General features: G+C 44.1%; 1 protein-coding gene across 1 annotated transcript; it reads left to right on the plus strand.

Moving 5' to 3' along the window:
• Positions 1–4,065: 4,065 nt before the first annotated feature.
• Positions 4,066–13,562, plus strand: LOC128135797 (E3 ubiquitin-protein ligase RBBP6-like). The gene is made up of 3 exons (XM_052774880.1): positions 4,066–4,231; positions 10,604–10,703; positions 13,358–13,562. Exons 1-3 carry the CDS (start codon positions 4,066–4,068, stop codon positions 13,500–13,502), a joined length of 411 nt encoding a protein of 136 aa, XP_052630840.1. The 3' UTR covers positions 13,503–13,562.
• The last annotated feature ends 396 nt before the right edge of the window (positions 13,563–13,958 follow it).

Raw genomic sequence — 13,958 nt, forward strand, 5'->3', positions numbered from 1 at the left:
ATGTCTTAGATCTAAGATGTATGATTCTTTTTCTGTTGATTCAGCTTGACTGGGTTTTAAGCCAGCTATGGTGAGGGCTACACAAGGGACAAATGAGCAGCTTATGCATATTGTTTTATAAGCACCTGCATTCTAGTAATCACATCTAAAACAATCTCTAATCATTAGTTATATGCCTGATATGAATAGTCTTAGAAACAATGAGGCTTAAGGCCTAGTTCCCTTTACATTTGTGATAATAATTTGATTTCTTTTTGTAGGGCTGTAATACTCTGTGCTTTCATGAATGGCTTTTTCTAATTGTCTCGACACATTTGCAACAGCTCTTTCTAGTTCTGCAACGCCTAACCCTGGGATAAAAGCTGTTACAGGCAGGTGGAACTTTGTGCCACATTCTGTCAGTGGGCTGTAACACTTCTTCCCATAGATAGCAGTAGCTAGGAGCTACAGAGGCAGAAGAGATACAGGTTCTAACCTGTGTGGATGGTATTAATGCACTTAGAATACACTTTTCAGCTCGGGTTGAGGGTAAATCCTCAACTGCCCTTTCTCCACCTCTCCAGTATCACCCTGGTAGTTGTGTCAATGGGTAGTATAATCTTCAAATAAGTCTGAATCATGTAAGTTATTTCCTGCAAAAGGGTTTGCATGTGCTGGATTTGGATGTTCAGGTAAACCGGTAAGGTTTGGACCCAGAGTAGATGACTCGGAGCAATCAGGATCCTACAGGCCTGTGGCGGCAACCAAAATTGTATCATTATCTTTGGTTTGATTACAGCTTCCTGCAGAATACCAGGTTAATCTATCTGCAAATATCCATATTGTCTCAAGAGTCTGCAGGGCCTGAGAAACTCCATCCAGGAAAAAACGCTACAGTGGGGTGGCTTATTAGAATAGGTTTTATGTACGGGCTTCTGGAGAAACTCCCCTCCATGTTCAGTGGATGTGGTATATAGTAAGGTTTTGGAAGAATCTGTGGAGGAAGACCAGTTGCCTTTAGAGCTAGGAACTGATCTATGGAATGTTGCAGGCATAAGACTCCCCTTTTCATCTGTATGGTCCTAAGATGTGAATTGTCCATCTCTGTCCATTGTATTCATTTCAAGGCTCTATTGGCGTTTCCAGTTCCCGGCTGCTACAGAGTCAGTAAGCTTGTCAATAGGTTTGCTCTCCAGGCATACCCAGAGGTCTCCTTTGAGGCTAGTGACAAACCCTTCCTGGCGGAAGGGCCGTATGCTCACTTTCTGTGGTGAAAATTCATAACGTAGATGCCTGTCCTCGTACCGCTGAGAATTCAATGGGGCAGATACCCAGGAGAGCTGATTTCTGGTAGAGGATGGGCTTTTCGTGCATATCCAACAGTTGGGCTCGTTTGCCTCCGCTGCCGTACTGTGGACTGTGGCTATGGCCAAATTATGGAATGAATAGGTATAATTTGTATTCCACCACAGGCTTATAAGCAAGGCTACCATATTAAAAGCTAGGCTTCCAAATCACTAGTAACAGGAAAAACAAACAGACAGAAATAGCAAAAATAACTATCCCTTGGATATAGAGGACAGCACTGAAATCAAAAGGGTTTCCTGACTCTGGAAACCCAGAAGGCATTTAAAGATCCAAAGCAAGCAGTCATGGAAGCTCCCTCATTAGCCCTGTGTCGTGGTTTAACCCCAGCCGGCAACTCAGCACCACGCAGCCGCTCACTCACTCCCCCCCACCCAGTGGGATGGGGGAGAAAATCGGGAAAAGAAGCAAAACCCATGGGTTGAGATAAGAACAGTTTAATGGAACAGAAGAGAAGAAACTAATAATGATAATGATAACACTAATAAAATGACAACAGTAATAATGAAAGGATTGGAATGTACAAATGATGCGCAGTGCAATTGCTCACCACCCGCCGACCGACACCCAGACAGTCCCCCCGAGCGGTGATTCCCCCCCCACTTCCCCGTTCCTATACTAGATGGGACGTCCCATGGTATGGAATACACCGTTGGCCAGTTTGGGTCAGGTGCCCTGGCTGTGTCCTGTGCCAACTTCTTGTGCCCCTCCAGCCTTCTCGCTGGCTGGGCATGAGAAGCTGAAAAATCCTTGACTTTAGTCTAAACACTGCTGAGCAACAACTGAAAACATCAGTGTTATCAACATTCTTGTCATACTGAACTCAAGACATAGCACTGTACCAGCTACTAGGAAGACAGTTAACTCTATCCCAGCTGAAACCAGGACACCCTGCCAGACTACAACAAGCCTTTTGTATTATATGTACATGGACAGAAAGGAATCGCCAGTTAGCCCAGAAACGGCTGCAAGCTGTAGAATGTGACTCAGCAGAACTAGACCTCGTAATTCAAAGCATGATGTCCTGTGCTGGGGCTGTTGCAGCAGCAGCTGCGATGACTGAGAGAGCAAGAAACATTGTCCTGGGGCACCTCCTAACGCCGATGGTTCATTCCTTACTCTTTAGTCCTCCTCTGCAGAGTTCAAGCAGCTGTGGATGTGCCACAGTTGGGAAGTACATTGGTTTATGGAACTCAGCCTAGATGGCCACTGGCTTCTTTGACTGAACTGTCCATAAACGCACAAGATACACTCCAACAGCCCGAGATGTCCCCCCCCTTCACTGTCACTGCGGCGCGGGCAGCCGAGTGCCCCACGGCAAACCCCCCCAGGCTGTCTTGCCCTGGCTGGCTGCTGACAGGAGGGGACACGGGGTGGTGACAGCCTGCGGGGTGACAGGAGGGACACGGGTCAGTGACAGACCCGGGGGGTGACAGGACACGGGCTCTTTGTCGTAACGCACTGGGTCATGGAAGGCGCAGAGGGGCGGGTGCGGTGTTCCGTTGCAGGTGCACACTGACACGCTGGCGGCAGCCTCTGCGGTTGGTGGCTGGTGAGCCCCTCGGCGGAACGCTGAGGCAGGGGTGCCCGAGTTACCACAGCGAGCGGCCAGGACTGGGAGCGCTGCGTGCGAGAGAGGGAGCTGGAGGCCGAGCCGGGGCCGCGGGGGTCTGTCACGACACAGGCCAGACAGACCAGGGAGTCGTGTTGAGTTCAGAATTCCCCCGGGCTACATTAAGGTGAAACGACACCAAAGGATCAGTTAAGCATTTTATTCGTGGCGGAAGCAAACTGAACTTGTAAGGTGTAACAACAGTAGGTGACGGGGTTTCTCTCAACAGGAGTTGGCATGAAACTACCTCAGTAAACCGTGTAACCCGTGGTAACCATATGCATCAATTCAGGGCAGAAGGAGGTCCCTCCTGTTGAGTCTCAAGGTTCAGAGCAGACCCCCTTGCTTTCTAGACTCCCTCTCAGAGGAGAGCCTAGGGGCGGCTCAATCCACTCCTAGTCCCAGACTTGGTCAGCAGTTTTATGTCTTAAAGGGATGAGGTGTAAGGATTATGGGAAAGGAGAGGGAAAGAGAGAGCAAGACAGAGGGAGTAAAAGGAAAAGAGAAAGATGTCACTGGTCCTGGGTCCAGCGTTGGTCCAGTCAGCCTAGGGGTCCAGTTCTGGTGGGCGTGCGTGCGTGGGGCTTCAGTTTGTGTCCTTTTATCATCCTTGCCCCTCCTTCAGGCGAGCACTCCAACTCATTAGGCTAGTTAAGGGTCATGCGTGGTTTGTGCTTTCAGAACCTTCGGGAAATGGATCGCTGGGCTTGGAGGTCATTTGGGGAGTAACTCCTCCTTCTCTGCAGACACGACCATTGTTTGATCTTTGGCCACGCATGGTGAGCTGCCCTGCTCAGCATATCAGATCAGCGTATCAGAACACAGAGCTGCACACCCCCCCGGCATGGCCTCCCCATCCTGTTGCTGAAGTCTGTGCTGATCTGTGCTGATTGCCTTCTTTTCACCTGTGGTTCCTTGCTATGCAGAGTTCGTCATTACATAGAACTTGCCCCACCGCCATGTTTGAGACATTAACTCTTTCAGTCTCTCACAGGGCCTCTCCCCATCATCCGCCTGCCCCCCTGGGCTGCGAGGAGGAGCCGGGCGAGCATCGCCTCCATCTGCCACGGTAGACGCTGTCGCGGAACAGGCATCGCCTGGCCGCGACCATGTCGCGTGTCCACTACAAGTTCTTCTCCAGGCTGAACTATGATACGGTCACCTTCGACGGCCTCTACATCTCTCTGCATGACCTCAAGCTCCAGATCATGGGCCGCGAGAAGCTGACGGCGGCCAGCTGCGACCTGCAGATCACCAACGCCCAGACCAAAGAAGGTGCGTGGGGGCAACAGGCACGGGGCCTCGGGGACTGCCCGGCTGGCGGCGTCGCAGACGACCCCGCGACGGCCATGGCCTGCGGGAGCCACGCTCTGCCCTTTGTGGCTCATCCCCACGTAGCATGAGTCAGGCTGGGGGCCATCCCGCCAGCATGCGGGAGGACTGGGAGGGCAAGCGTCGCCAGGGATGAAGCGGGGTGGGAAGCGATAATGTGATTCGGCCACGATTGGTAGCTGTGACTTGTGTTGGGGACCTCACAGAGCTGTTCTTTTGTAGTTGCTGTTCTGACAACTACCTTCAGATCTGTGCTTTAGACGCGGAGCTAGGCACAGAAGAACACGTGGTTGATGGGCAATGTATAGTGCTTACAAAAGTTTTGGTTTCCTGGAAATTCTTCTAGGTAAAATGATAAGGAAATGTGGGAGGAGATCCTTTAATAACAAACCTCAAAGAAATCTTCAGAGAGATCTGGCAGACAAAGCTGAAAGTGATGGAAACAGAACAGATGGCTAGTTTGAAGAAAAAAAAGTGGTCTTGGTGACTTAGTTTTGTCTTCAACTCGTTTTATGCCACTGCATGGGTATATCAGTGATACAGATGCTTCTTGAATCTTCCATAAGGGTGTTTTCCATGGGAAAAGGCAAAAATCCCCCAGTGGTTTTCAGAGCAAAGCTAGAGAGTACATTTCGGTGTAATATGTATGTATGTATGCCAAGTTTTTGGTTTATATGCATAACTGTGAATTTCAGTTTTTATTAATCAGATGTAGATGCTTAAGCTCACCTTCAGAAGATAAAGGAAAAATGTAGACCAGGGTATTCTGCCTAAAAGGGATGTTTGGAATTCTTCCATGTGGACATAAAGGACTGAGTTTTTATAACTTTGCCTGTGCTGGAGTCCTGCCTAAATGTTGAAATGATCTTGGAAAGAACAAAGTGAACCTTGAGTGAAGATGGCCTACTTGCTCAGATTTTTCCAAGCACTCTAAGCCTTTACAGTTCAGTAACTGTTACTTTTCATAATGGAAATCTAGTAGGAGAAGCAATGTTAGTATCAGCTAAAAGGAAACAGGATTTTAAATATCAGTGGAAAAAAATGATAGGAAGGACTCTTTTTAAGATGGTGGGAAGGCAAAATGGATGGTTGGGACTGATTTTAAAAGTAGGGAGGGAGTGTGGGTGTCCTCTTCCAAGCTTACTATGGAGGCATGTTCTATAAAGGCAGAATTGCCTTCCAAAAGCCTCTAGGCCAGAATGATGCATTTAAACTTGCCTCCTTTGAATTTGATCTGGATTTCTTGACCTGTCTTTTGTAATAGGATGTTCTCACAGTATTGTGGAAGAACTGCAAACTCCAGAACTCGGGTCTCTTGAATACTCTTTCCTGCCCTGTACCATTCTGACTCAAAACACTTGGAGAACGTGCAATTCTGCTTATCAGGCAAAATGCAAGAAAATATAAAAGCAAAAATGGGTCTCAGAACTGGTCTTAGATGAATAGTTTTAAGGAAGAATAGTGCTCTTAGAAGACTGTCTCTTGAACGCAGAACTTGCTTGAGTTCAGTGTTGCAGCATGCACTTGACAGTTTTAGTAATGCCACAATGTGATGTCTTCAAAAAAACCCACGTGCTAACTGTGAATGAAATCATTTGGCCTCACAGCTGATGTCAGTCTGTCTATCTGTCTACTGGAATGTCTTCAACACTGTGCAAACGTAGCATTTTAGAGAAGACTTTTAAGCAACTTTTAAACCTTGTCCTTCACCGTGGCATTTTGTGTTGCAGTGCTAGTATGGGGGATTGCTTTGATTACACCTCCGAGTGCAATTAGTTCTTGGGCTGCTGTGCAGCATTATTGTGTAGAGCTTTCAGAAAGGGTATGGAGTCCCCTGTTTCCCAGGCTGAGCTGAGGGTAAGTCATGTACCCATTCAAAAAACAAGATGTTACAGTGGAGCTCATGCACTGCCTGTCTGGCAGTCAGCTGCTTGGACTCCATCAGCAGCAGGTTTGGGACCTCTCGGGGGTGTGCTGTCAGCTGGGTTAATGTCCCTTGGCCAGGTGCTTAGGGCAGGCTCCGTTTGGGACATACCACGTTGCCTCCAGCATTGCTTTCGCTTTCCCAGTCCCATGCTGAAGCAGCGAGCAGTGCCAATAAGACATGAAGGCATCAGGCGGTCTGTATAATCAGATTAATGATTGAAAGTATGTCAGATTTTATTGACTCATCCTTTCAAAGCAATACAGGTGCTCTTTTGGAGCACAGTACTGTATGACAACAATGCAAATGAAAGCTCCATGAACTGGTTGACCTACTGAGCTAGCTCATTGAGGAAATGATGATATACCAGTTGTAGGTGAGATCAGGGATACCTGCTTGGGTGGAAGCTGAAAATCCAGAAATAGTAGTCCAGTCTGTTCATCAGGATGTTTCAAGGCAGTGCTTTCAGTGCAGCTACACAGATGATTTGTTTGTTTGTCGCAAAGCGTGCAAGTGGTGTTGATTAGAAGAGAGCTAAAAACTCACACTGTGAGAAAGCGTATTTTTAAGCGCTAGGGGGAAAAAGTGTTCTTGGGAGTTACCCTCTTTTCTGGTAGAGACAGTCTGGCATGTTAGTAGTCATTGTCAGCTCTTACCCTGCAAATCCTTTCCCCAGTAGCATAATAGCTGGTTGGCAAGGCATCTAAGGCTAGTAAAGGCTTTTCTTTGTCATTTCACATATAGGCTTGCTTTCCAATGACTTCTGTTCTGAAGAGCTTCTGTACTTTATCTGGGTGAAAATACTTCTCTACATAGTGCTCGGAGAGGTGCTTTTTCACTGCTGTCAGACTCCAAATGGTGGATTAAAGCAGGCCGTAAAATAAAGTAGGAGCTTTTTTCAGTAACCTGTTGATAGCATACATATGAGAGAAATTATTAAAGCTAGCAGATTTTCAGAATTATAGGTGAATTTAAAAATGGGATTTTTAAATGGTGCATTCAATGCGAAGCAGAGCATAACCTGAGCTGCTTGTACTTTTTTGCAGGAAGAAGGTTGTGGACACTGATGCAATAGCTGATTTAAGCTTTCTGAGTCCGTATGAGGCAGCAGTCAAAGTAGCTCTTGTTTAACTTGTCTGCCTCCATGAAATACTTCTTTCCCTTGGGTCTTTCAAGCATACTAAATTTCTTGTCTTTTAGACTGTTAGGTCTCTTCTGCTCTTGACTTTAAGATAACATCCAAATCTTCCTTTGCTTTTGCAAGCTTTCTGAGTTAATGGGATCCTTACTTTTAATCACAGGTCAGATTGACAAAAGCCCAGTAGCCCCTTACTGGCCATCACTGCCAGTAAAACAAGTGTCGTGCTATCAGGAAATAGGATTCAACAATGTTGTTACCTCCAGCTTTGCTGAACATTTCTATTGGAGTGCTGCTTGGACAAGTGTGAAAAGTAGCCTTGTTGAGCATGACATGACTGCTCACTTTGCAGATGTGGAGTCATGAGGTGAGGCAGTGTGACACTGCTTTGCAGGTCCTGGTAGTTACTGAGTCTCTGCTAGGGGATGCTGCTGCCCATGGGGAATAGGTTCCTGCTGGGAGACACCAGTTCAGTCTGAGAGCTGTTAGACTAAGCTGGCGTCTGTTAAATTCAAATTGAGAGGGACTTCAGGAATAGTGTGCCAGATTTAGTCCTTCCCTACTTAAAAAAAGAAAAAAGTTGACTTTTTAGTCGACATTGTTTGGCTTCACCTCTAATAAAATTTCATCACCAAAATTAATTCAGTTAATTGAGGCGAAGGAAAAATAAATGTATTAAAGCCAGTTAATATCAGGCCCCTTCACAGAACTAACTCAGCAATGGACTCTGCTGTATGTAAACACTCTTCCACAAATTCTCTGACATGGTGACCAAGCTGGTGGGATACTTCAAGTACCAAATACAAATAGGTGCCGTGATAAGTGTCCTATACAAAGAAAGCCTTTCCTTCACCGAGCTATTGTCACTCTTCAGCTGATGCATTTAAACGTATACTGATGGACTTTTAAGGTGAATTCATTTTTATATCAGTCTGTTACTAGATGGCTGGAGCTCTCTTCACGGTGCACTTAACGAGCGTATTGAAAACAAGCATATATTGAGAGAGAGAGAGAAATGCATGCAAGGATAGTCTATTCAGAAGGCAGATGTCAATGCTTCTCTTCTAAAGGTCAATGAATTGTCACCAAGTACTAGAAGAGGACTTATTCCTCTTTTTGCATCACACAGCTGTTGGGCATGTTCGAATTGACCTCTGCAGGCTTGCATCATTTGTGAATAAATGCATTGGTTGCTGTCCTCATATATACAGTCTCTTCCTAGGCGAGGTGCTGCCACTTGTAAATCTGCTGCAGAACTAGAACAATCCTCAGTTCAGCACAGGCGTAGCAAACTCCTGCCTTTTTGTGGAGCCACTGTTGCTTGTCCTCTGTCTCTGAAATGTCAGTCCAGCAGTTTGTGATCTGGACCAGAAAGAACGCTCTGTATGACTCCATTCAGCAGGTCGAAACAGCTGGTTTGGGCTTCTAGATCTGCAGCTGCCATGATGTCCCAGTTGCCTGCCTGGGCCTCAGTACTGCTTCAGCTCCTTCTCCATCAAAAAGTCCCAGTGCAGGCCTTTCTTGACAGGTGGCTGTGGAAGGGTTAGAGTTTCGTTTTTGAGAAGAGCTCTAGGGGTTGCTTTCAGGGTATATGACTTCTGTAAAAGCTTTTGTTTTCATCATTAGTAGTCCTTTCTCCTACAATTTGAACCTACTTGGAAGTCTGGGGGAAGCTTGCTGTTCGGTTCCCTAGGGGGGAAGACCAGGAATTAGTTTCAGCTAAATGATTTCTCAGTTTTCTGAAGAAGCATTCTGTCATTTGGAAAGAGAAGTAAAATTTTCATTTCATTGTTGAAATAATGTCTTCTGGTAGGTTTTTGGGGTAAGAGAGGTTCCTGCCTGTAGGAATAATATACTGAAAAATGAAGCATAAATTGTGAAATATTCCTGTTTTGTGTGTGATCACTGAGCAAAACCACCCCGACAGAGCTTGACTAGATATACAGCATCTTTGGTTTTCAGACCATTGTTCTGATTCGGTCTGCAAAGGTAAGAGCTTTTAATGTTTAAAACTGTAGGCAGATTACAGGGAATGGCTGCTGATAGTGATTTAAAATATTTAGTCATATCCAGCTTGTGTAAGGACAATATAAAAACCATTCTCATGGAGAGATCTTTGCATTTTAAGCTTACTCAGTCAAAGTGTCTCAGGTAGTTTGTTTTTTTGTTTGGGCCTTATGTAGAAGGTCAGAAGGCTTTCCTCCTCTTCAAAGACTAACATGGTGTAAGCCAAGGCAAAGCATGGGTAGCTTCAGGCACACACTCTTTTCAAAAGGCTTTTCACGGCTGTCTTCATAAGGAATTTCGTTTGAGTCTCTCTGCTCTGCAAAATGAATCGCAAGAATTCATAGAATCCTAGAATCGTGGAGTGGTTTGGGTTGGAAGGGACCTGAAAGATCATCTAGTTCCAACCCCCCTGCCATGGGCAGGGACACCTTCCACTAGACCAGGTTGCTCAAAAGCTCAGGGACAGGGCATCCACAACTATTGACATCCAATTCACGTCCCTTGGGTTAATTCAAATGAGATGATAAGCTTCAGAGGGGAGATAGCACTTTAGTTGGAGCCAATTCTGCCCTACTTGTGAAAGCAAGCTCAAAACCCCCCCAAATTTCTGTGATCCAAATACTAGCATTGCCAGTTTTGTTTCCATTTACATGTAAAGCGGTGTTGTTGATGGATTAAGCTCCAAGGAATAGACAGAGATGGCAGGCTCTCTTCTGTGTTCTGTCAGTCTTGACCACTAGCAGCACAGGGGAACTGATACAGTTAACAGCTCTGAAAGCAATGGTGCAGAGTTGTCATGCTTTAGCTGAGGGCCTCTTTTGTTGCAGGACAAGCTAGTCAGACTTCAGAATCTGGTTTATGCAGGTGAGACTTTGCTGTGGTTGGTTTTTCTCCAAAGGTCTATTGGTTTTGTAGCCTAACAGAAGCAAAAGCAACTTAAGCTAGATCAGGAAAGAACCTCATGCATTAGCAGACTCCGCTTCAGTGACCTTTGAGACCATTTTGCTGTTGGCACTCCAGCCATTTTAAAAACATGAAAAAGATTGTGCTGCTTGTGTTTGATTATCAAACCTGACGATTTCTTGAAATGTACTTTCAGTGTGTTGGGACGATCAAAGCGCAATGTTACATATCAAATTTTGCTTTTCTATCCATAAAGGGATTCTCTGAAATGTTGTGTAATTATGTATTGATATACGTTCTCGTAAACTGGCAAATTCTTTTTCTGTATTGATGTTGTTTTCAGAATACACAGATGGTAATGCCCTGATTCCTAAGAACTCATCGGTAATTGTTAGAAGAATCCCCGCTGGAGGAGTTAAAGTCACCAGCAAAACCTGTGTTATGTAAGTATCCATAAAGCATTGTATTCTTGGTTAGGGGTTTCAGCGCATTAACTTTTTAAATTGATATTAGTTTACAAGAGACATTCAGATTGTATCTTTCTTGTTAAAGCTGCTGTTAATTTTTGTTGTCATGGGCTAGATTTTAATGTATCTGTCCCCAAGTAGACTTACATGTTTTGGCCTGCTGGGAGATGGGGTTCAAACTGCAACAATGGTAGCTTTTAAGATGATTCCATTGGGTTTGTTCTTGGGGTTGATTCTTCTGAGAGCCAAGTTGTAGATCCCATTTCCTCTGCGTGGAGAGATTCCTTCTTTTATGTGTTTGATTTTATTGCTTTTATAGTAAAGACAGATAGGCATTCTTGTGTAAACTTATAATTTGTTCCCACCTCAGAAGAGTCTGATAGTCAAACACTGACAATTTCTTGCATTTGGGGGAGGCAGGGTGGGATATGGCAGGTATTCTTACTCCCCAAATCTGGGTGTTTTGCGTACTAGGCACAGAGGAAAGACCAAGGGTTGCCAGCTGGCAAACCATGCAAACCAGAAGTTCCATTCATAAGTGATTCCTATTAGTTTCCTAAAGACAATGTCCACTTCAGGCAAGAGAAAAAGAACACTATCCTAAAGTGTATCACCTTTTGAGCGAGTACAACAAAGGAATAGTTAACCCTTTCCAAACTTGAAACTCAGTAAGCAGTTCAGCACGTTACCAAGTGTTACTAGTTATCTAAGTCTGTTTTTACCCTAAGTTGATATCAGTGCTCCAGGTTTTCAATCTATATTCCTAAGATTTATGGAGGACAGAGAATCGGAAGTATTGGTTAAACTTACAGCTATCCAAATGCAATGCTGACTGCAGGATTATTGCTGTCAGGTATGTATTCAGCTACATTAGCATTGTTTGAACATTCATGTTTTCCAGCCTTCTTAAAGAGACGCCTCTCCCCCACAATTAGTCGGTATTATTAGCTTGTGGTTTTGCCATGTCTTTCTCATGTTGGTTCTCAGTCAATACAGTAGACTGATGAGTTACTGTGTGTCTCGAAAAAACAGTACAGCAGCATCCTGGTACCTGTGAAGCATTTGCGAGCAAAAAACCCTGAATTGATGTGACTCTGCATGTAAACTTTGGGCATATTACTTCAGTAGTTGTTGCAGTGCTTTCAGGCACTACCTAGGCATTCAGGACGCCACAGTGTTGTGCTTATAACCATGGCCTTGTTTTGGGGGTTAATTTAAATATGTGTGCTTAGTGCCGCCCTGTCAATGCATCCTCTGTTTCTGGTTGGCTGGCGCTCTCTCCTGGTATCATAATACTGCCCTGAAATGAGAGGAGAGATGCTGCTAGCATCAAAGATCAAACAAAGACCTGTATGTGGGGATAAGGAAAGAATGGCACTGCTGTTGTAGTGTTGAAAATGAACCAGGCAGATGAGCTTTCTATTCCTTCAGCTGGAAACATTGCAGAAACAACTTGGTAGAGTGGTTAATGTTTGGGAACGAGGAATGTATGCTATAATGGTGGAGAGGCCTTCAAAAATGTGTTACTCACCTTGTTGCATGTTCTTCAAGGTAAATGGGTGAAGAAACCATTGTGTGGTAATCTAAAGTATTTCCCTGTACTTTCTCATCTTCAGGAGGTACGTGGCTGTACTTGCGAGCCTGGTGGTATTCTAGTAGTGGCAGGAAGCCTGAGCCTTTCTATTTGTACATAAATTCCACAGCAGCCTTTGAATTGTCTCTGCTCATGGGACACTTTGGATGACGTAGGAATTGTTTGTTAACTAGATCAAGGGCTGCACATCTGATTCATGATGAGTAGCACGCAGATACAGATCAATAAGTGTGTGGAATCTCAGCAAGTTTTCAAATGTAATGACTATTGCCAAAAAGATTGTAGCCTTTTCAAGATTACCTTCAAGCAACTTCTGGCAAGTAAGACCTTTTCTTTTTTGTCACAGGGCTCCTAAATCACACCAAACCCTAGAAACTGCTTTCAGGTGACATTTCTGCTACTATTTTTAGTCAATATTGCATGTGTAACACATTTAGTATTTTGGCACTTCCATGGCTAAATGTAGTAGCTATCTGAATACAGTGCTTGGGCTTTCACAAAGAAACTCTGTTCTAAAGCCTATGCTGCTGCCATTTTTGTTATTTCTTTGTCAGATGACCGACTGTTTTCTCTGAAGTAAACTTGCACTTCAAAGTGTCTAGAACGTCAGTGTTCTTTCTTGGAAATTACTGTATCTGGTACCCATTTGTAATACTAGATATGTACAGATTGGTTAAAGTTGCCTTTGTATTTTGATAGTTGATAATATTTAAGAACACCAAGCTGTAACACAGACTTCATCTTTTTGATACTTACGCAGCAGAGACAAAATACCTGAGGACTTCCTCTTGCACTGTTGTGTTCTATATCTGTACATCTTAATTTGTGACAAAGTAGGAACGGGATTTGGGTTTTTTTTTAGTTGCACTGAATGTACCAAGAGAGAACAGTTTAGGTATATGAATAAATTTCCACATTCCCTAGACTATCAGAACATAATGTTTTGATGTTCAGGTTTTATAATCTGTTGTCACTGCTTTATGCTGGGTACAAGTGCTTTACCTGAAATTCTGATCACCTTTATTTCTTCTTCCAGAAGTCGTACCGAGCCAGTGAGTGGAACATCAAAAGCAGTATGTAAAAACACAATCTCACACTTTTTTCTACACACTGCACTTAATTCTAAACAACGTAGCCTTGTATTAATTTTCCAGACATTAACTAATTATATATTCCAGTAAAACCTGGTGTATGTTGTAAAGACAATGTCTTTGATTCAGCATAGGAAAAACTGGGTAATGCCATCATTTGCACAGTCCTAATGTGAATATTGGTATTTGTGCCTAGTGATGCATTGCATTTCATATTGAATATGCTAGAATATTTCCTGTATGACTTTGTGTTGTACAGGTAATGTATGATCGCTTTTAGATCATGTAGGTCCGAGGTTTGCACAACTGAACATGGTGCCCTGTTCTACATCTGTGTATAGCTAGTAATGCATATGTTTGTACAGGTTGTTTTGTGCTTTTTGTTTCTTGGAATCCAAATTGTTTGGAGTGAATTTTCTGCCATTTCCACATTATATCACTTAGCATTTTTTTTTAAATACTCTTTTTGCCTAATGGATTTTGAAAATGTTATCAAAACCCACTGAGAAACCACTGTGCTTAAACTTGGTACTGTTTCTTACTTTT

This window comes from Harpia harpyja, chromosome 24 (assembly GCF_026419915.1).
Source record: "Harpia harpyja isolate bHarHar1 chromosome 24, bHarHar1 primary haplotype, whole genome shotgun sequence".
In the NCBI taxonomy this organism is placed as follows: domain Eukaryota; kingdom Metazoa; phylum Chordata; class Aves; order Accipitriformes; family Accipitridae; genus Harpia; species Harpia harpyja.